This window comes from Carettochelys insculpta, chromosome 3 (assembly GCF_033958435.1).
Source record: "Carettochelys insculpta isolate YL-2023 chromosome 3, ASM3395843v1, whole genome shotgun sequence".
NCBI classification, from domain to species: Eukaryota; Metazoa; Chordata; order Testudines; family Carettochelyidae; genus Carettochelys; species Carettochelys insculpta.
Window position 1 is genome coordinate 63,803,430 of NC_134139.1, and position 20,897 is coordinate 63,824,326.

Sequence of the window (20,897 nt, forward strand, 5' to 3'; positions counted from 1 at the left end):
CAAAATTGAACTGGATTGCTGGCACTTAACATTGAAATGGTCATAGAGCAGTTTTAAAACTAAGGGCTGGGAAAAAGTCAGCAGTTGTAGAGGAGCACATGGATCAGAGAGAGACATCGCTTAGGGGAGGGTGTGTTAAAAGAGATTCTCTTTGTTCTAGCAAGGAGGAGAGGATTGAGGGTAAAACATTGGTAAGATCAGATGAGAAACAATCAAATAAAAATAACACATCAGCAAATGGCAGACAAATAGTAACAAATGTTTAAAGTGCTTCTATACAAATGCTAGAAGTGTAAACAAGATGGGTGAACTCCTGGTATTAAAGGAGGATATTGATATAATAGGTATCACAGAAACTTGGTGGAATGAGGACAGTCAGTGGGATACAGTCATATGAGGGTACAAAATATACTGTAAACCCTTGCATAACTTGAATTTTCTTGCAAGTTGAGGGGAGATGGGAACCGTGGGCTTGCAGGAGCAGGGAAACTGACCAGTCCAGGAGTGCTGGTCAGTTTCCTGGCTCCTAGAGTGGTAGGGAGCTGGAAACCGGGGGCAGCCTAGTTCCCGTCTCCCTGCCGCTTGTGGGACCCAGGAAGCTGACCAGCAGGGAGGGGAAACTGAGCAAGGCAGCAGCCTTGGTCAGTTTCCTGGCTCCAGCCAGAACTGGGAAGCTTGGAACCAGGAACAGCCTGGCTCCCAGCTCCCCTCCGCTCCTTGGAGCCAGGAAACTAAGCAGAGCTGTTGCCCTGTTCAGTTTCCTGGCTCTGCAAGTGGAGGGGAGCTGGGAGCCAGGCTACTGCCTGGTTCCCAGTTCCTAACTACTCCAAGCACCAGAAAACTGCTCCTGTCAGGGGCAGCAGTCGTGTTAACCTGAGACACACTTAACTTGATTGCGTGTGTCTCAAGGGTTTACTGTAGCAGAAGGACAGAACAGTCTGTGCTGGTGGGGGAGTGACACCATACATGAAAGGAAATGTAGAATCAAATGAAGTAAAAATCTTAAATGAACCTAAATGTTCCATAAAATCTGTATGGATAGCAATTCCACAATCTAATAATAAGAATACAGTAACACGTATATATTACTGACTGTCTGACCAGGATAGTGGTAGTGACTATGAAATGCTAAGGGAGATTAGAGAGGCTATCAAAATTTAAAAAAAAAACAAACAAACCTCAGTAGTAATGGGAGATGTCAGCTATTCCCATGTTGATTGTTTATATGTCATCTCAGGATGGGATGAAGAGAGAAAATTTCTAAATACCTTAAATGACTGCTTCTTGGAGCAACTGGTTCTGGACCCCACAAAAGGAAAAGTAATTCCTGATTTAGTCCTATGTGGAGTGTAGGATCTGGTCCAAGAGTTAACTATAACTGGATCACTTGGAAATAGTGACCACAATGTAATAAAATTTAACATTCCTGTGGACTCAGCAGCCTAACACTGTGGTGTTTAATGTCAGAAAGGGGAAACTACAGAAAAGTTAAAAGTTACAGCACCAAAAATAAAATCCCTGCAAGCTGCATGGAAACTTTTCAAAGATATCATAATAGAAGCCCAATTTAAATGTATACTCCAAAGTAAAAAAACATAGAGGCCATGTCTCCACTAGCCCAAAACTTCGGCCATGCAAAGTTTTACTAATGAAGCGCTGAAATACATATTCAGCGCCTCATTAGAATGCTAGCAGCCGCGACACTTAGAAATTGATGTGGCTTGCTGCCGTGAGGCTCGTCCAGACGGGGCTCCTTTTTGAAAGAACCCCGGCAACTTCAAAATCCCCTTATTCCTAACAGCAGATAGGAATAAGGGGATTTCGAAGTTGCTGGGGTCCTTTTGAAAAGGAGCTGCGTGGCAGCGAGCCGCGTCAATTTTGACGTGCCGTGGTTGCTGGCATTCTAATGAGGTGCTGAATATGTATTTCAGCGCTTTATTAGTAAACTTCTAAATGGCCATTTGCATGGCCATTTCGAAGTTTTGGGTTAGTGGAGATGTAGCCTGAGTACCAAAAAAGTGCCTCCATGGCTCAACAACCAGGTAAAAGAAGCAGTGAGAGATAAAAAGGCATAATTTAAAAAGTGGAGGTTAAATCCCAGAGAGTGAAAGAGAAAGGAGCATAAACTCTGTCAAGCTAAGTGGGAAAACATAAGGAAAGCCCAAAAGGAGTTTGAAGAACAAATACTGAATGTTTAAGTACATCAGAAGGAGGAACCCTCCTACACAACCAGTGGGGCCACTGGACAGTCAAGATATTAAAGGAGCTCTCAAAGACAATAAGCCCATTACAGAGAAACTAAATAAATTTTTTGCTTCTGTCTTTATGGCTGAAGATGTTAGGGAGATTTCCAAATCTGAGTCATTCTTTGTAGGTGATGCATCTGAAGAATTGTCCAAGATTGAGGTGTCATTAAAGGAGGTTTTAAAACAAATTGGTAAACATAATAGTAATAAGTCACCAGGACCAAATGGCATTCACCCAAGAGTTCTGAAATAACTCAGATGTGAAATTGTGGAACTATTAACTGTGGTTTGTAATTTATCCTTTAAATCAGCTTCTCTAGCTAATGACTGGAAGATAGCTAATGTGGCACAGCTTAATTCATACATAAATAAAGATGCAGAGCTTTACTGTTTGTGGTGGTTGGTAGCATTAGCTGGTCTTTTGTTAATCCACAGGTAGCTTTGAGCAAGCTCCCAGCTGTGTGTGTTTACGAGGGCTGGGGCTGAGCTCCTGCCTCTTGTGTTGATGAAAATCAGCTCATGTGCCTCTCTTAACACCAAGCTTAATTTGTTGGGAAGAGTCAATGTGGTTTTTCTAAAGGGAAATCATGCTTTACTAATCTGCTGGAGTTCTTTGAGGGTGTGAATAAGCATGTGGACAAGAGGGATCCAGTGCATATAGTGTACTTAGATTTCCTTTGACAAGGTCCTTCACCAAGGGCGCTCAAGTAAACTAAGCTGTCATGGGATAAGAGGGAAGGTCCTCTCATGGTCAAAAAGCAGGAAAGAAAGGGTAGGAATAAATGGTAAGTTTTCAGAAAGAAAAGTGATAACTAGTGGTATCCCCCCAGGGTCTGTACTGGACCAAGCCTATTCAACCTATTTATAAATGATCTGGAAAAAGGGGTAAACAGTGAGATGGCAAAAAGGTCCCACAAAACTAAGTGACTGGGCTACAAAATGGCCAATGAAGTTTAATGTAGATAATGGTAAAGTAATGTACGTTGGAAAAATCGTCCCAGCTGTACATACAAAATTATGGGGAATAATTTAGCTGTACCCACTCAAGAGAGAAATTTTGAAGTAACTGTGGGTAGTTATCTGAAAACATCCACTCAATGTGCAGCAGCAATCAAAAAAGCAAACAGAATGCTAGGAATCATTACAAAGGGGATAGAGAATAAGACAGAATATCTTACCTCTGTGTAAATCTATGGTAGGCCAACTTCTTGAATACTACATGCAAATGAGATCACCCCTTCTCAAAAAAGATCTACAGTTAGCTTTGTTTTAACCAATATTCAGACATCTAGACTTCTCTATTAACTGGCATTCTGTCAGATGCGTGTGCAGCTAGCAGCTTCTCCACTCTCCTGCCCAGTGTCCCGCACCCAGAGTGGCTCCACATGCCATGTGGCCATGCGGGAGCCTCCAAGAGCACCTCCCTGCCCTACCCAGAGTGGCTCCCGATGTGGCGCTCTGCCCAGAATATATTGGAACCTCCTGCATATCCAGTATATTGTAATATCCAGCAATTTCCCAGTCCCAGGGCTGCCGGATATGAAAGAGTTTACTGTATTGGTGTTGGAAAAGGTTTAGAAAAGGGCAGCAAAAATGATCAGGGGTTGGAACACGTGCCATATGAAGAAAGATTTAAAAGACTGGGACTTTTCAGCTTAGAAAAGAAGAGAGTAAAAGGGGATATGATAGAAGTCCATAAAATCATGACTTGTGTAGAACAAGTGAATAAGGACAATTTATTTACTTGGTCTCATAACTTAAGAACTAGAGGTTACCAAATGAAAGTAATGGGCAGCAGGTTTCAAACTAACCAAAGGAAATTTTTCTTCACGGAGCACATGGTAGGCCTATGGAGCTCATTGGCAGAGGATGTTGTGAAGGCCAGAGCTTTAACACGGTTAAAAAAAGAGTAGGTAAATTTATGGAGATTAGGTCCGTCAATGGCTATTAGCCAGGATGGGTAAGGAATGGTGTCCCGAGCCTCTGTTTGTCAGAGGCTGGAAATGGAAGACAGGAGAGAGGTTACTTTGATGGCTACCTGTTCTGTTCCCTCCATCTGGATCATCTGGCATTGGTTTCTTTTGGAAGAGAGGATATTGGGCTAGGTGGACCTTTGGTCTGACCCAGGTACGGCCATTCTGATGTTCTTATGTTATTTGAGTTGTCTCATTGACTTCAGTAGGTCTACTGACATGCTTCAGTGCTTTTCTGGACTGGGATTTAAGGGTGTGACTCACCATCTTCTGTGGTTAATGTAAAGATTCCTATTGACTTTGGTGGATTTTGGATAAGGCCCTGGATGAGGCAAGGTGGGTTTGCTTGTTTGTTTGTTTGTCTTAAGCCGTTGCTCAAGACTCCATCTGACCCTGGTCCAGCAGAACATTTAAGCATGTTGGAACTTGGAATGCTGTGCTCGATCTGGGAGCTCAGCACTTTGCAGGCTTAAATCCAAGCCTAACAATTAACTGACTTTGACAGGAAAAATCAACTCTCTTATTTACACTTTTTCCAATTTTTTTCCCCTGAAACAGGTATTGCACTTTACCCAGGCAAGGCTCAGCTGCTTAGCTGCAAGCATCATTACTATGATAACATTCCGCCTCTGATAAACCCAGGTCAGCCAGGAGAAATTGAGTGCACCACTCAGAGGATCAACTACACAGATCCTTTTACTAATCAAACCATGGTAATAATTAAAAGAACAAAGTAGCAGAGTTCATGGGCTGGGGTGGTTTTGTGCAGTTCAGCATTCTAAAGTAGCAGTCTATGCTAACCAGGAACTGCTGGAAAATACTTCCTTTCTCTTTTCTTAAGCTTGTTCAAACGATCCATTCTTATTTTTAGAAAAGTGAAAGACATCAGTTGTTTTACCTTATTGTGGCTGCTGAAGTAGCTGAGTGATATGTATGTGATAAGAGACTGAATAGAGTGGAATGAAATAGATATTTTTAACAGTGCAACTTTTGGTTCATTTCTTATACACTCAAAACTGGCATGCAAGGTTAGATTGAGATACACGTTCCGTTTGTTGAATCCTGCTTCAGTTGAACGAAATAGAAGTTTTTCCATAAACTTTCAGTTGGAGCAGGATGGGTCCTTAGATTCCCTTTTTACATATTCTGTCTATGGATATACATACATCTAAGCTGTGTCTACACTAGCCCCTTCCTTTCAGAAGGGGCATGGTAATGAGCAAGGTTGGAAGATGCTAATGAGGCGCTGCCATGAATATGCAGCGCCTCATTGGCATAATGGCAGCCACAGTGATTCGAAAGTGCCGCTTTCAAATCATGCGCCGCCTGTGGGGATGGGGGCCTTTCGAAAGGACCCCCCAGACTTCGAAAGCCCCTTCTTCCTATTTGGTTTTAGGAATAAGGAGCTTTCAAAGACTGGGGGTGGAGGGTCTTTCCAAAAAGCCCCTGTCTACACAGGCGGAGTGCGATTTGAAAGCAGCACTTTTGAATTGCCATGGATACCATTATGCTAATGAGGTGCTGCATATTCCTCATTAGCATTTTCCAACCTTGGTCATTACCATGCCCCTTCCAAAAGGAAGGAGCTAGTATAGATACAGCTCTATTGTAATGTCATTTCTACCAGACTTGCTGGAATCTTCATGTGAATTTGGCACCCAGCTCAGCTGATTAGAATTAAGAAGGCATACTGAATATTATTAAGTCAGCCAAGGGTAATGATGCTCATGTAAAAAGGAATTGAGTTGTAATCCACCCTTATTTGCTGCATTTCAGAGATCAATATTTGATCATACTTAAATAATTTAATTTGAAAATATGCTGACGTGCCAGTTTAAATTAACATGAACAACAAATTTATACTTACTTTTTAAAGCCATCTGTGCAAACATTTCTTCAAGCCAAACATTCTTCCTCTTTGCTCTTCCCATAGTCTACCCACTTCTTTCTGGGGAGCTGCTCCCCCCTTTCTTTGTGTTGATCTTTAAGAGCAAAGAATATGTTCGGTTCAATTGTAATGTGTTTCTCTCTCTCTCTCTCTCTCTCTGATTGCCTGTTTCAGTGTGCTAAAATCCTGCATTTTGTGCTGCACATACTAGACACATTCTGAGAATCTTGGTGATCTTGTATGCTCTGATCTCACATTTGACTCCAAATCATCAGACCTTTGTCATTGTGGAGCGCTTTTGGAGTTAATGGGAATTCTCTTTCAATCAACAAATTACAGAATCAGGGCTCTAATATTGTTCATGCTGTCTGGTATGCAACTTAGTTTACACTGTTGTTTTCTCTGCTTAAAGTAGGGTTCATCAGAGTGAGATGACAAAGTGAATGCCCAAGTAAATTTGTTAGTCTTTCAGGTGTCACAGGACTCCTTGTTGTTTTAGCACAGGTGTGGCTCACTGAGCTGAGACTCACACCTCCAGTGTGAAGTGTGGACACACTTTGGCCGTGTCTACACTAGCCCCAAACTTTGAAATGGCCATGTAAATGTAAATGGCCATTTCGAAGTTTACTAATGAAGCTCTGAAATACATATTCAGCACTTCATTAGCATGCGGGTGGCCGTGGCACTTCGAAATTGGTGCGGCTCCTTTTCGAAAGGACCCCGCCTACTTCGAAGTCCCCTTATTCCCATCTGCTCACAGGAATAAGGGGACTTCGAAGTAGGCGGGGTCCTTTCAAAAAGGAGCCGCGCAGCGGCGAGCTGCGTCAATTTCGAAGTCCCCTTATTCCCATCTGCTCACAGGAATAAGGGGACTTTGAAGTAGGCAGGGTCCTTTCGAAAAGGAGCCCCGTCTGGACAAGCCGTGCGGTGGCAAGCCACGTCAATTTCGAAGTGCCGCAGCCGCCCGCATGCTAATGAAGCACTGAATGTGTATTTCAGCGTTTCACTAGTAAACTTCGAAATGGCCATTTACATTTACATGGCCATTTTGAAGTTTGGGGCTAGTGTAGACACGGCCTTCCAGACTAACCAGGGTCCAAGAGCTAAAAAATCAGTCACAGATATTAAGCTCAGAAGGGATTATAATAATCTAATCTGACATCGTATATGATATAGACCGTAAAACCCCATCCAGTAACTTCTGCATCATGCCCAATGACTATAATGAAAGTAGAATTCTAAAATGACATCCAACCTTGATTTAAAGAAGTCAGAGAACTGTCATGTCCACACTGCATAGTGAAGGTGCAGTCCAGCATGGGTAGGCATACCTGAAATTGCTTTAATACAGCTAGCTTGGGTAACAAAACAGCATAGATGTGGTGGCCTCCACACATCTAGGATACATGCTTGGGTTGCTGGCCTGTTACTGTCTCTGTGCTGCTGCTTTACCCATGTTAGCAAAATTAAAGTTAACACAAGTATGCCTACCTGTGCCATGATCACACTTTCCCTTTACTGTAGACATAGACTCTTAATCAGCAGCTAGGAATTTAAGCATGCTCTGGCATTCTCACTGGATAGCTTAGTTGATATATGTTTACCCAGCAACACATGCATGCTAGATTTGTCATGCAATAGTGACACACAGCAAGTTCAGTGGGAGGAAATGGGGATTCCTTTACTTTTTTCATAGGTCTGTCAACAATTTGTGCTCTCTCTCACTCTCTCTCTCTAGAAATATGCTTTGATTGTCCAAGGACCTCGAGATGTGAAGAAAAGGGAACTGGTATTTTTGCAGTTCCATTTAAATGAAACTGACCAGGATTTCAGTGCAATAAACTACCTCCTGTTCTCTTCTTTCCAGGAGTTCCTCAACAGGTACGCACAAGAATAAAGGGTGTGGCCAAGCAACACATTGTAAGATGCATATTTTTCCTAGTAGAATGAAAGCAGGACTTTTTGTTTCCAACTCCTATTTTTACTGAATTTAGGTATGTGTTTGGGGGAGTTTTGTGCTCTTTCATGCCTTGGAAAACTCGGAGGGATATAGCTCAGTGGGTTGAACATTGGCCTTGTAAACCCCTGGTTGTGGGCTCAATACGTGAGGGGGCCATGTGGGGGTCTGGGGCAAATAGATTTAAAACAGAAAACAAATCTGTCAGGAAGAGTACTTGGGCCTACTTAGAGGGCAGGGAACTGGACTTAATGACCTCTCCAGGTCCCTTCCAGTTCTATGAGATATGTATATGTCCATATATTTATTAATTTTTAATGGTGACTGAAAAAATGAGCTGTGAAAACTTTTCCAGAGGCAAAAATTATCTTTGCTCAATGTAGCCACCATTCATCACTTGACTTTTGGCTATTCAGTATCTCAGATGCACACATTCGCTAGCAGCAGTCTGTACTGCTGGTATGGATGACCTGGAAGTGAATCTCAGTGGACAGTACAAGCAGGAAATCCATTTTAAAGAATTATCTTTTTGTTCTTGTTTTTTTATGTCTGTTGGCGGGTTAAAAACCAATTACCAAAGAGCTACACTTACTGCTTTATCTGAAAACTACAAAATGCTTCACCTGTGTTGGTGCGATTTTCAAAAGCACTCAGCACTGGACAAATTTTTGCTTGCATTGAAGTGAAGTGTAAGCCTGCACTGCGGCTGGGAGCAAGCCTGACGTACGTGTGGGGCTCATGCTGGCACAACAAAAATAGCTATATGGTCACTTGCTTTGCTATTGTGATTTGAGCTCTCTCTCCTTTCTCCACCACTTGGGAGCCTGAGCAACAATGTAAACTCAGCACTTCAGTGCACAAGCATGAGTGTTGCTCGCAAGAGCCTGCAGACCTGGGCAGAGAGGTTGTCTACCAGCTACAGTCAGCCATATTCCCACTGATCGCTGCGGGAGCAGAATTAATGCAAAACTGAGCAGTCTGACTCTCTGAAGCATTTATTGAGTGTCCCTTACCTGCAGCAGGGGAGAAAAGGACCTGGCATGAATCATGCTTTTCAGCCTGCTTTTCTTTTCCTAGTGTTTATGTAATGTATAGGGTGCTGCCTTGATAACTTAGTTACCTGCTGCGTGGAGTCCATCAGCAAGTTGTATAATGCCTTTCTTGCTGACCACATACAAAGTCTGAATGCTGGCCCTTCCAAATACCTGCCCCCTTTGTGCCTTATTCAGGCTCTGTGAACGTGGGGATGTGTCCAAGTTAAGTAGGCAGGAATTGTTTAAAAATGAGCTGTACAAAAAATACCAGTGTGTGGCAGGATTGAAGCACAGTTTACGTAATGGCACTACATATGAACCATCTTATAAGCACAACAGCTAGGAATTGTGCTTGAAGGAACTAGATGCTACACCCTGGCACAGGCTTGCTGGAATGTGGCAGATCAGAAGTGACATCCTTACTTACCCTGTGGGAAAGGGGCAAGGTGCTCCACTCCTAAAGAAGCTGCCTACTGCCCCACCTGGCCCTCAGCACAGGAGGGCACCAGAAGTGCAAAGATAAAAATATCAAATGGTTTAAACTGGATGAACCTTTAATCAGAGGTTGATGCAGTGACAGCACCAGTGGGGGTCAGGGCAGGTGCGTGTGGTGCCTTTTCATATGGAGCTAGTGAGTGAGTCTGCACTGTGCTCCCATGGCAGCAGCAGCACCTATTTTATGGGGCTGGTTCCACCTACCTTCTCGGGCTTGCGTAACCTGGTGCTCAAGGTTGCACCCAGTCACACCTCCATCATGATGGCTGATGGCCAGGCCAAACTTGGCTGGCACTGTGACCCCATGCACTTTTCTTGTTGTGGCTGGAGTGAGAACTCAGCCACATGGGACAAGAGCTGTTACTGCTGGGTGACTGGAGTGGGCTAGCTTTGCTTTCCAGCTCACCACCAATTCACCCATTTCACCTCCTCGCAAAACATGATTCTGAAGGGCCTTGCGTGTCCATTTGCAGCAGTAAGAGAAGTGGGATTGGGATTTAGCATTACCTTTGATCAGTGTTAGTGAAGACTTACAGTCCTTTAGTAAACCTGAGCTCAGTTAGATTGGCAAACAGAGCCTAAGTGTTCTAGATGAGAGGCTGAGCTTAAATGAATTTTGGGAAATGATATTTTGTAACTTTTGATATAAAATAAACTTAGCATTAATCAGTTATTTTATAATTTGCTTTCCCTCCCCCATTTTCCCATGCATTATATATTGCTGCATTGGTCACCTAATATTAGCTACAGTATGGAAAAAAAAATGAAGTGAACTGAATAACTGCCAAACTCAAGCTTGACCATGAAATGACTCTAAAAACCTTGTAGCTCCATACATGAAGTGCCCTTGCTCTGATTTAGAAATTAACTGGAAATCTAACTAGTTTAGCACATATTTCATTTCAATAATTTCCTTATTATAATTTGTTCTCCTTCCTCCCGTTATTCCAATGCAGAAATCAGCACTGTGTTTGTAAAACATTAATTGTTTTACATCTTTGTCACTTATACTAAATTCTAGGTATTGGCATCTACCCCGTGTTCTTAATATTCACTCACTGTAATGTCAGGAAGGTCTCATAATAGATGCATTATCAGATATGACATAATAGTTCACAGCAAGTAATTCCTCTTGCAGATGCAGCAGTATGGTGTCTGGCATTGTATCGTAGGGAATTTCCATATGGATTCCTATGCCATGGCTACAGTTAGCTTTCATGTTGCTTTGAAATATAACAGATCAGCTGCTGTGAAATGGGCTCAGTTCTTAGGGTCTCCTGTCATCTATGGATGTGGTCCAAAGCTCCTGGAGACAGTAGAAAGACTCCTGTTGACTTCACTGGGCTGAGATTAGGTGCTACATGATTGCCCCATGGAATTTCTGTCTGTTAGTCTTTATTATATATTGTATGCCTGTGCTTAATAATTTAAGGCAAACACCATGAGTCAAGGCTTCTGCAGGGCTCTGTTGTATCTGGAGCTTTGTATCCTAAGTTTTGTGGTTAACCAGGCATTGAGACCCATGCCGCCTGTCTCTAGCTCAGTTTAACAAGACATCAGAATCACAGATTTACTCTTTGCTTGCTTGCTAGGTGGTCTTTTGGGTTTTATAGAATGTGTGCTATTTCTGGAGCCTGAGCTGTTGCTGCTTCTGCCATTGCACATGCACATGTGTGTGTGTGTGGTTTTTAAAGTTACTGGTGTGTGCCAGTGTTAATTGTAATGAGGAAAATTTAAAGAAACATCTCCTTATTAAAAAGGAAGCTAGAGAATGGAGGGGTTTTTTCTTTGATTTGTTTACCAGCTGGGTTAAAAGGAAGGAAAACAAAAACTTCATAGAAAATCTTGAAGGTATGTAACATCTTAGGAAATTTAAAATAAAATTAAAGTAGAATTGCAAGATGAACAGCAGAATTCAGTCATAACTGACATTGGGAATAGAGATGGTGCTAGTCAAGGTTTAATTAAAGTAACTGCTGGTCCCTAATGCCTGCATTGCCATTCACAGAACTGTAGAGATTAGTGAACAACAACAAAAAGGAACAGAACTTTCATAAAGACGGTCTTCGCACTGACTGTTGTGTATTGTATGTTATGACTTCCTGACTTCAAGACACACTTACACTAGAGCAATAATGAAAGGAATCCATAAAAACCTTGATTCAATACTTGGGCATTTCTGGCTCAGGATCTTGCATCAGGATTTGTTAGTACAGACAGATCCCTGTACTCCACTGAATCCCTCTGATTTCAGCGGGATTCAGTGGCGCTCCAAGTTCAAAATCCTAATGCATGCCTTAGCCACGAAATATTTTAGGCAACATCCATGTGGCTAATCAAAGGTTAGCCAGTGTCCATCTCAATTAAACCCATAATAAGTAGGTATGTTATCACTGGAAGCATTGTCTGGTAGTTTAATCATAACACTGGTGGTGAGGAGAGCAATCTTCTGTGGCTTTGGCACCGGGCAAGCTACAGCCTTTGCGTGTTGCATTTTCCTCATCTGTGAAACCAGGAATGATGATTTATGGGGGAGAAGTTCAGTTAATATTTGTAAAATGCTTTGATAGCCCCAGCCACAGCATGCTGTAGAAAGTGTATTATAAAACACTAATAGCAAATTCAAGATTCCAAGTTGTAATATGTGGAAAAGTCTAATTGGCAAAAGCTGAAACCAGCAGTAACGAGTGGGAAACAGCACTTGTGAACTGAGCAGGGGGAAGGGGTTGCTGAGAGGCACTCAATTAGCTGCTTTCCCTGTTTGTCTGTCTAGAGAAGAGCATTCCATCAGGGTTGCTGCAAGACGCAAAGAGCCCTCTCCCCCTTCCCTCCTTTCACACAGGAGCCAGGACCAGAAAGAGCTCCGCTCAGGGCATCTCTGCACCCTCTTTCCCACTCCTGTGAGCAAGGATGTCAAGGTTCCACTGCCTATTTCTCCTGCAGTGCTCAGCCTTGAAAGAGGGAGAGGAGAATGAAGAGCCCTGAATTGCTTCTCCAGTTTGGAATGGGAGAGAGGACCCAACTGCATAGCTTCCTTCCTGCCCTCTGGCCTGGCAGAGTGCAATAAATACAGGAGCTGTAGGAGAAGCAGAGGTGGTGGCAGAAGTAGATGGGGAATGGCAGATGTTGAGGTGTCAGACTCCTCCCCCCACTCTTTTGTCCAATCCAACCACTGACTGTAGCAATGACAGTGCAGCCTTTTGAAGCAAATTTACCATATGACAGTCAGAGGGAAATAGTTTAAATTATGTATTTAAAATACAACAAAAGTTTTCCTAGCTCACAAAATTCAGGTTGAGTGTCAATTTAAAACCTTAACTTTTCATTGTTACGTGATCCGGCGCATTTCCCTCTCTTCATCCCCACACCTGGACTCCAGAGTTTGGTCTGATACTTTTCAGTGTTTCCTTTTTTGATTCTGGCGCTCTAATAGCGCTACAGTAGCCTGGATTAGAAGCACATGCAAGCGCATAGCTAAATACTCATTGCCACTCCCAGATTTTCATCGACTTGAACATTTTAAAAGCCACAGGACTTCTCATTTTTGAAGATATAGACTAACTTGGCTACCCCTTGGGTACTTAGATTAGCCAGCTGTTTGTAAACACACTCAGACAAAAGGACCAAGCATCAAACACAAGAGACCAACACAAAAAGGGAATGGGCAAAACATCAAACAAAAAGAAAAAAGAAAATGAACCAAAACGTGATTAAAGTGAGACTGAGTCTTACAGTGGCTTATTTTCCCTAAGCGACAGTAATGAGCAGCATGTCTGTAGCTCATGGGGACAAACCTAGAGCAGTCCAATGCTTTATCATTCTGTCACGGAAAATGTATATTTAGACATTTACCAACCAGACAGGCCAATCACAAGACTGAGGAGTGACTAACCTACAGTGTCTTGGAAGAACTTTCCATACACAAGGAATTGGAAAATCTAGGTAGTAAATTATGAAATTCATTTGAAGTTTACAACCTTCGCGTCCCATAATTAAGGGATGCAGATAGATAAGGCCCAAACTAGCTTGCCAGCTGGTCAGTTTCCTGGGTCTCACAAGCCTTTAGTTGGGCTAAACAATCCAAGCTGTTTGCATCTCTTCTTGCAGAGCCGGGAAGCTGAGCAGGGCAGCAGCCTGACTCTCTTGCCAGCCGACATGAGCGGTCTTCCGCTCGTTGGAGTGACAGGGAGCTGGAAACCAGGCAGCAGCCAGACTCCCGGCTCCCCTCCACTTGTTAAAGCCAGGAAACTAACCAGGGCTGCTGCCTTGCTCAGTTTCCCAGCACTGCCCGCAGAGGGGAGCCAAGAGCCAGGCTGCTGCCTGGTTTCCAGCTCCCTGCCACTCCACCTGTATCAAATGCCATACCAAAATCCAGGTAGATTAGCTCTACTGTATTTCCTTTGGCTAAAAGAGTCAGTTTTCTCAAAGAAAGATTAGGTTGGATTGGCACAAGGTACTCTCTTCGTAAAACCACGTATTTTATCCCAGTGCCCGTTTACCCCGCATCCTTAACTATCGTCTCTTTCAGTTCTGTTGTTCTACTTTCACTGTGGAGAGTATTTCACACACACAGGTCGTGCTGCTTTGTTTCTCTACGGAATGACCGCAGACTTCTCTAGCATCTCCCTGGCTGTTAGTTACATGCTTCCCCATCACATGCCCCAAGTGCAAATCCCTTCATCACTAACGGTGGGCTAAATCTGGCACAGTTGTAGCTGAGGCCCATTCCTCTTGAACGACTGATTTACTTGATACCCAGCTCTTTAAATATCACCTGTCCTTGGTTAGTAAAAATGATCAGACTGTGCCTTAATAAATCATATCGGAGGGCTCAGCTACTCATTTCTCATGGAAATGTATTAAAAGTGGCTTCAAGGGCTGGCATCAAACACAGGAGGGCTAGAAACACAGGGATGTGCAGCCCTGCAAAAAGATACTTAATTTTGGTCCAAATGACATGACGTTAATTTCTTGATGTCTCTACCTTTTCGACCAAAGGTGGAGTGGAAAACCAGTGGAATACCCAGGATAATTAGGCTCTCTTTACTAATCAGTGTCAAACAGGTATCAGCAGTTTAAAAATAGTCAGGCCCATAGTACTAAAAAGTACCTATTTCGCTACTACTGATAACTGTCATTATGTGGTAATGTCTTCATTTGGGAACAATAAGGTCGTGGTCTAGATGGTGCTTGATCCTGCCAGGAGGGCACGGGAATGGATGATATGTCAAGGTTACTTCCAGTTCTAGTATTCTGTGATTCTATTAAAACAATTGGTGTTGCAAAACAGGACTCTTATTTTAAAATCAGACCTTCAGTATATATTCAAGGAACAAACAGTGGGAGTTTCACAAGTTAAGATTACTAAGCAAGAACACTGTACTTATCACATCACCAACAAAAGCCAAGAACTTAAAAGCAAGGAAATAAGTAGGTATAAATAACAGCATACAGACATAAAACATTCTGATCAAGTACACAGAATGCTTTGCAAGCATATGAGAGAACATGGACTCTCGTGTCCAGAAGCTAGCTGGAAATATGGGGACTCCAATTCTGATTGGTCTGTAGGTGCTACTGTAATAAAGGTTAATAATTGAGAGGAGACTGAATTACTGAGCATCTTGGAGGTATTTTTACCAACACGGATTGACAGGCAATGCCATTCAGAGAGGAAGGCTAACCTAGTGGTTGGGCCCCAAGCCTGGGACTTGGAGGATGTCCTGGCTCCTCCTAGTTTTTTTTCTGTGTCCCTAGGACATCTTGTAATCTGTGCCTCAGTTGCCAGTTTGTGCACTGGGAATGACTGCATTTCCCTACCTCACAGAGATGCAAGTGAGGGGAAAATACATCGCTAACTGGATCAGAACAGGTGTGTAATACAGACAAAAATTAAAATCCTACCACAAATTGTTTCAAAAAGTGTATCTCAAGTTCAAATAAGCAGGTCCTATTTCAAAGTAACAAAGCGGCATTTTAAAAAGCCTTCAGTGTTTTTAATTTGAACATCCTAATGTAGTGAAATACCTTGGTCCTGATTTGTTCAGATAATTAACACTGTCCTCCTCCTCTCCCCCTCAACCTCCCAGTCCAGATAAAGCAGAATTCATGAAAGACTGCGAGAGCTCATACTCCAGCTGGAAGTTTTCTGGTGGTTTTCGAACCTGGGTCAAAATGTCCTTAGTGAAAACAAAAGAGGAAGATGGGAGTGAGACTGTAGAATTCAAACAGGAGGTAAGTAGTGCTCTGCAATGTGGAAACCCTTAGCTGATTGTTACTCTAGGTGCTGCGGGCATCATTTACTACATAAGCAGCTGTAGCAGTGGCCTTGACTAATGGAGCTGCTTCTCAGAGCAAAAGGTAGCATGGCTTTGAAAAAGCATGCTGTGATGCAAAGTGACAGATACAATTGACTTCCACGTTTCATTGGTCCGTTTACCAGCTCACCAGCTAGCAGCTTCTAAATTGCTTTCCCACATTTCATAAAAGTATAATACAGCAAAGAGTTTATATGGCCCTTAGGGCTTTACTGCTGTTGCCTGGAAAAAAACTTGCCTGCACAGAGAACTCAGGAAGCCAACAGTCTTTGTGTATGTTACACTGATGAGACTAGGCCTAGAATATCAAAGTAAAGAGTAGAAGTTGGGACTTTCAAAAGGCACCCACTCTACACGCATTTTCAAGAGAGAGAGGAATTGTCTACATTTGTTGAAGGGATGGAAGTCAGAGTAATGGGAAAGGAAAATTGAGGCTGAATTTAAAAAAAGAATGCTTAGAAAGATTAAGTAAACTGTAGAATAAATGAAGTAAGTTAAGGAAGCTTGGGTCATTTAGATGTAGAATAGCTCACTTCAGAAAACATGGAAGTGAACATCTGTTCAACTGAAGAGGGCAAAAGACAATTATTTACATAGGTATTTTCATCTCCATGGAATGGTTTTGCCCTGAATTTCTCCCAGCACTAAGATGCTGAAGGACCAGAGCAATAATAGAGATGGAAGACTAGGTAGGTTTCACTGCATCCAGAGGTGTGACAAAGTCCCTGATTGGCATAAACTCCTCTAAGTCCTCTGCAGACATTGCTAGGTCTGTGGAAGAAACTGTTCTGTTGATGTAGTTACCTGCCTTTCAGGGATGTGGATTACTTGTGCCAATGAGCAGATCCTTAAATTAACTGTCCCTTTTGGTCAAATTCATGGTCATGGGATTTTAACATATCAAATTGCACCTTTCATCTATTTAAATCTGAAATGTCACAGTGTTGTACTTGTAGGGATCACAACCCAGAAAGGAGCTGGGGGTGGGGAGGGTGTCACAGGGCAGCCATCCTTCCTTCTGGTGCTGTTGCACGTGGTGGCACTGCCTTCAAAGCTCAGCAGTAGAAGAGCAGTGGCTGCTGACCGGGAGCGCAGCTCTGCTGGCAGAGCCTCCCCCAGCAGCAGCAGTGTAGAAGTAAGGATGACATGGTATTTTCACCTTTACTTTTGTGTTGCTGCCTGCAGAGCTGAACTGAGCTGTGTAGATAGTTCCAATGCTGAAGTTCTACAGTAGTGCTGGCGGTCCCATTGTTGCATTTCAAATGTAGACAAGACAACTTGTCTCATTCCCTGGTGAGGCATCTGCAAAACCACAACTGCCTTGTATGGAAAAAAGGTGTTTTGGAAATGGGCACTTGTGACTGGCAAGTGAAACATTTCTGCACTTAAGAGCAGGATCATAGAACCAGCAGTTTTTAGAGAAGCATGTGTGTTGCAGATTTGGAAAGAGAAATGTTCATTGAGACATACTCCATTTTGCTTTTTGAAGGGAGTCTTCCAGTTCTCACTGAACTCCCTATGTGCAGAAGCAGCATGGGGGCACTTGCGAAGCAATGATGTCAGGAAAAGGAATATCCTACTGGATAGGAATTACAAAGCGATATAATCAGAATATCATAAGAGTTTAAAAAAAAAAAGTTGAGCCGTACCACTATAAGTAGGGGATAAAAGTCAGAATAAACCAGAAAAAAAACCATTTTAGAAAGCAGCAAAGTATGTAAAAGCAAATCCTGGCTTCATACAGTAGATGGTGAAGGTCTTGAGGACTTAACTCAGCTTCCAAGTGGGACACTCTTATATTGGAGGATGTTAAGTCTATTTTTCTCAAGAATATGGGAAACAAAACTTCCTCTCCTCAGTGAGATTTAAAACATTTTAGAGTGTCTGGCTGATGTGCATCCCTCTACACTGTAACTTACAAATTGCATCCCAGGGAAGTAATTCTCTGTGCTTTAATCTACCCTTTCTAGTTGCTTTGTAGCACCTAGCAACCAAGTATGCTTGATCATGTATATCTTTATTTTTGTTAGTAAATCACCCTTTTTTAAGACAGTGATCTGATTCCTGTGTCCTAGGGAAGGGTCTGTGTTTCCAAGCTCTCTCCTAAGGGAGGGTTAAGAGCTTGTGGTTGCCCCACAGGGAGACATCCCAAGTGCGTCTTCCGGGGCTTTAAAGAAGGATTTTTTCTCACTTGGGTGGTGACAGCAACCTCCCAGGATCAGGGGATCTGTGACCTTGGGAAGCTTTTAAGCAGAAGCCTATAAAAGACAAGAGGATTTCAAGATCTCTTGTGGGCCCCCACCTTCTGCACTCAGCATGCCAGAGTGGGGAGACATCCTTGGCAACCTTTACCCAAAGGAAGCTGCAAAATCCTCCAAGAACTTTCCTCTGCCCAGCAGCTTAGTCACTGTTGTGCTCAGTTTCAACCAGATGTTTCAACCAAAGAATCAGTTGATCAGAGCTAAGCATGGGGTGGCAGAGGTATAGTCAGAAGTCTCTTCTGCATAGTGTTAGCATTTAAAAGCTTTATTTTGAAGATATCCTTTGAGATGCTTGAGCCCATAAAGTGCACCAATTGTCAATGAAATCTCCAATAGAAATGCTCTAGTCCAAAATCTGACCCCCTGTGTTAGAACTCTAGTCCAAAGTGGGCAATAAGCAGCCTACAGGCCCAACTCATTTCTTCAGGGTTAGGCCCTGGAGGCCATCTGGCACTTTATTTCCATGTACAGCCACAGGAATGTCTAATTGCAGCCCCAGTGGCCATGGGAGCTGTGGGAAGTGGTGTTCTGGTTGGTTATTGTGACACTGGTTACTCACCGCTGCTCCAGCCACTACATTCATACAGATATGGAGTGCTTGGATTTTTTGATCTGTCAAGGATATGTTTTGAAATGTGCATAAATTAAATAACAGGTATAACTACACTTTTTCTAGTTTGATGGTAAAAGTTAAAGCACGTCTTGTGACTTATTTGTTGGATTGGACACTGTAGTACATTTAGCCTTTCAGGGAGTCAAATGTTAATTTAGAAACTGTCAAAACAAATGAAACAGCTGAGGGGGGAGGAAATCACACAGCATGGCAAGTTTTGGAACTAGTCACATTTTTTTAGGTTGCCTTTTTCCTTTCTTCCATACCCTTGATTTACATTTCTACTGTATTACTCCTGTCGTACAAATTTCTTGAAGTAGCAGAGTTGGAAGTACAATTCTGTAATTAGACACGAGACTGCAGTGGACAGGGATGAGTAGTTCTCTATAGACCCAGCAAAAATATAGGCTACATGTTTCTGTGGTTAATCTCTGTGCAGTTTAAACATCTACTTATTATAATCTGTGCACTCAGAGTACACACAGTGTAATTATTAGTAAGGTACAGACTGTTTTGTTTTGTTAACCTTGATGTATTTCAGAACTAAAAATTGAGAGAAGCTCTTTACAATACAGGGTGAACCTCTCTCATCTGGAACCGGTCAGGTCCCGAGGATTCTGGATGAAGGAATTTGCCAGATATCAGGAGACTATTTTCTAGCATGTTACCAGCCCTTCCACTGCTTCCTGGGCTCTTAGAAAAAACATTTAGGGGTAAATTACAGCAAAATAACAGCACAGAACACTGAAAACCAGGACTGGTGGCTTTAAACAAACCGTGGGACCACAGGAAACTTGGCCGGGCACATCCATGATAAGTGGTCATCTCGCTAACTGAAATCATGCTGGATTACAGAGTTTGCCGTCCAAGCGGGTTCCAGGTTACAGAGCTTCAACCTGTACTTTTTTTATAGGAATTTTCCATTATTAAAATTCAGCGCTACTGTTACCACCTAAAGTGTGACTGTCGATATTTTTCAAAGTTCTAATACAAGCTACTGTACTGACAGTAAAAACATACACAGATATATGAACTCAGCTGCCATGTATTAGTATTTTAGGTACATATCAGTACTTTTGCCTCCTTGCAGGCTTAGAGATGGAATGGACACGTGCTTTCTGTTTGTTCATACATATTGTACAATTCTGGTATTTAGCTTTGTTAGCTCTCACATTTGTTGTTTTTCTAAGCAACTTAGATCAGATCACCCAACAACTGTAGATTATATTAGTATTGTTCCTGTTTGCAGAAAGGTAAGCATAAATTGCATAAGCCCTCCAATGAGTTTTCTAACCCTCATTGTCCCCTTCGTTGAAATTTGGGTTGCCCCAGAGCCACCTCACTTCCAGGAAGCTATAGTAGCTAGTCTGTGGTTTAGTGTTCAACGTATCTTCTGTTAACAGAGGCCTGCACGTTGGAACTGACCTGTTTATCACCCACTACTTGGTTCAGGTAAAATAGGTCATGTTGTCCACCCAATGGCTTGTCTTTACTATTAGCCAGCTGGACAGCAGCACTCATTCCAGGAGAAATTGAGTTATCATGTCTCATATAGTTGTGATAAATTGACCACCTGTCCAGGAGGGGTTAATTTATTGTGTCTAGTATAGATGTAAAATTGACTAATTGCTCACCTGTCAACTGCATCTCAGTGCTAAGTGCAATGGGAGTTGATGGGAGAGTATTTCCTGCTGATGCACCACAGCAGACCCACTATGCTAAGTAGATCTAAGTATGTCTATTTTGGCTATACTATTCCCATAGTTGTGTGACTTAGATCAATCCTTTCTCCCTGCCCCCCCCTTACTCTGTAATGTAGGCCTGGCCTTAGCTGTGGAAGGATCACAGGGGAAGTGACAGACTGAGCTCTCTCTCCCTGGGCTGCAGTTGCCCAGATCCAGCCTAGGCTTAGCATTGGGCATGTGACTGAGTATGGCTCTTCCCCCTACAAGTTTTAGGTGAAATGGAATATAAGTCTTTTATGTTTAGTGACTTTATATGCCAATATGGATCTACTCCTTCAGATGAAGAAAAACTGTACATTTTGGTAGAATTAGGCTATTGAGAGAGAGGGAAGGTTTGCTGTAGTCATTTTCAAAGCTAAGTATGGCTG

At 42.6% G+C, this 20,897-nt stretch overlaps 1 protein-coding gene across 3 annotated transcripts in view; it reads left to right on the plus strand.

The window, feature by feature from the left end:
- Nucleotides 1-20,897, plus strand: part of PACC1 (proton activated chloride channel 1) — a 39,122-nt gene that overhangs the window by 16,590 nt on the left and 1,635 nt on the right. For 2 of the 3 annotated variants that reach the window (XM_074990006.1, XM_074990008.1), the window contains 3 exons: nt 4,778-4,932; nt 7,846-7,988; nt 15,683-15,827. In XM_074990006.1, the coding sequence (XP_074846107.1) occupies nt 4,778-4,932; nt 7,846-7,988; nt 15,683-15,827 (443 nt within the window). Of the gene's footprint in view, nt 1-4,777; nt 4,933-7,845; nt 7,989-15,682; nt 15,828-19,359; nt 19,699-20,897 lie in introns of those variants that run through there. The other variant, XM_074990007.1, reaches the window with a different exon arrangement.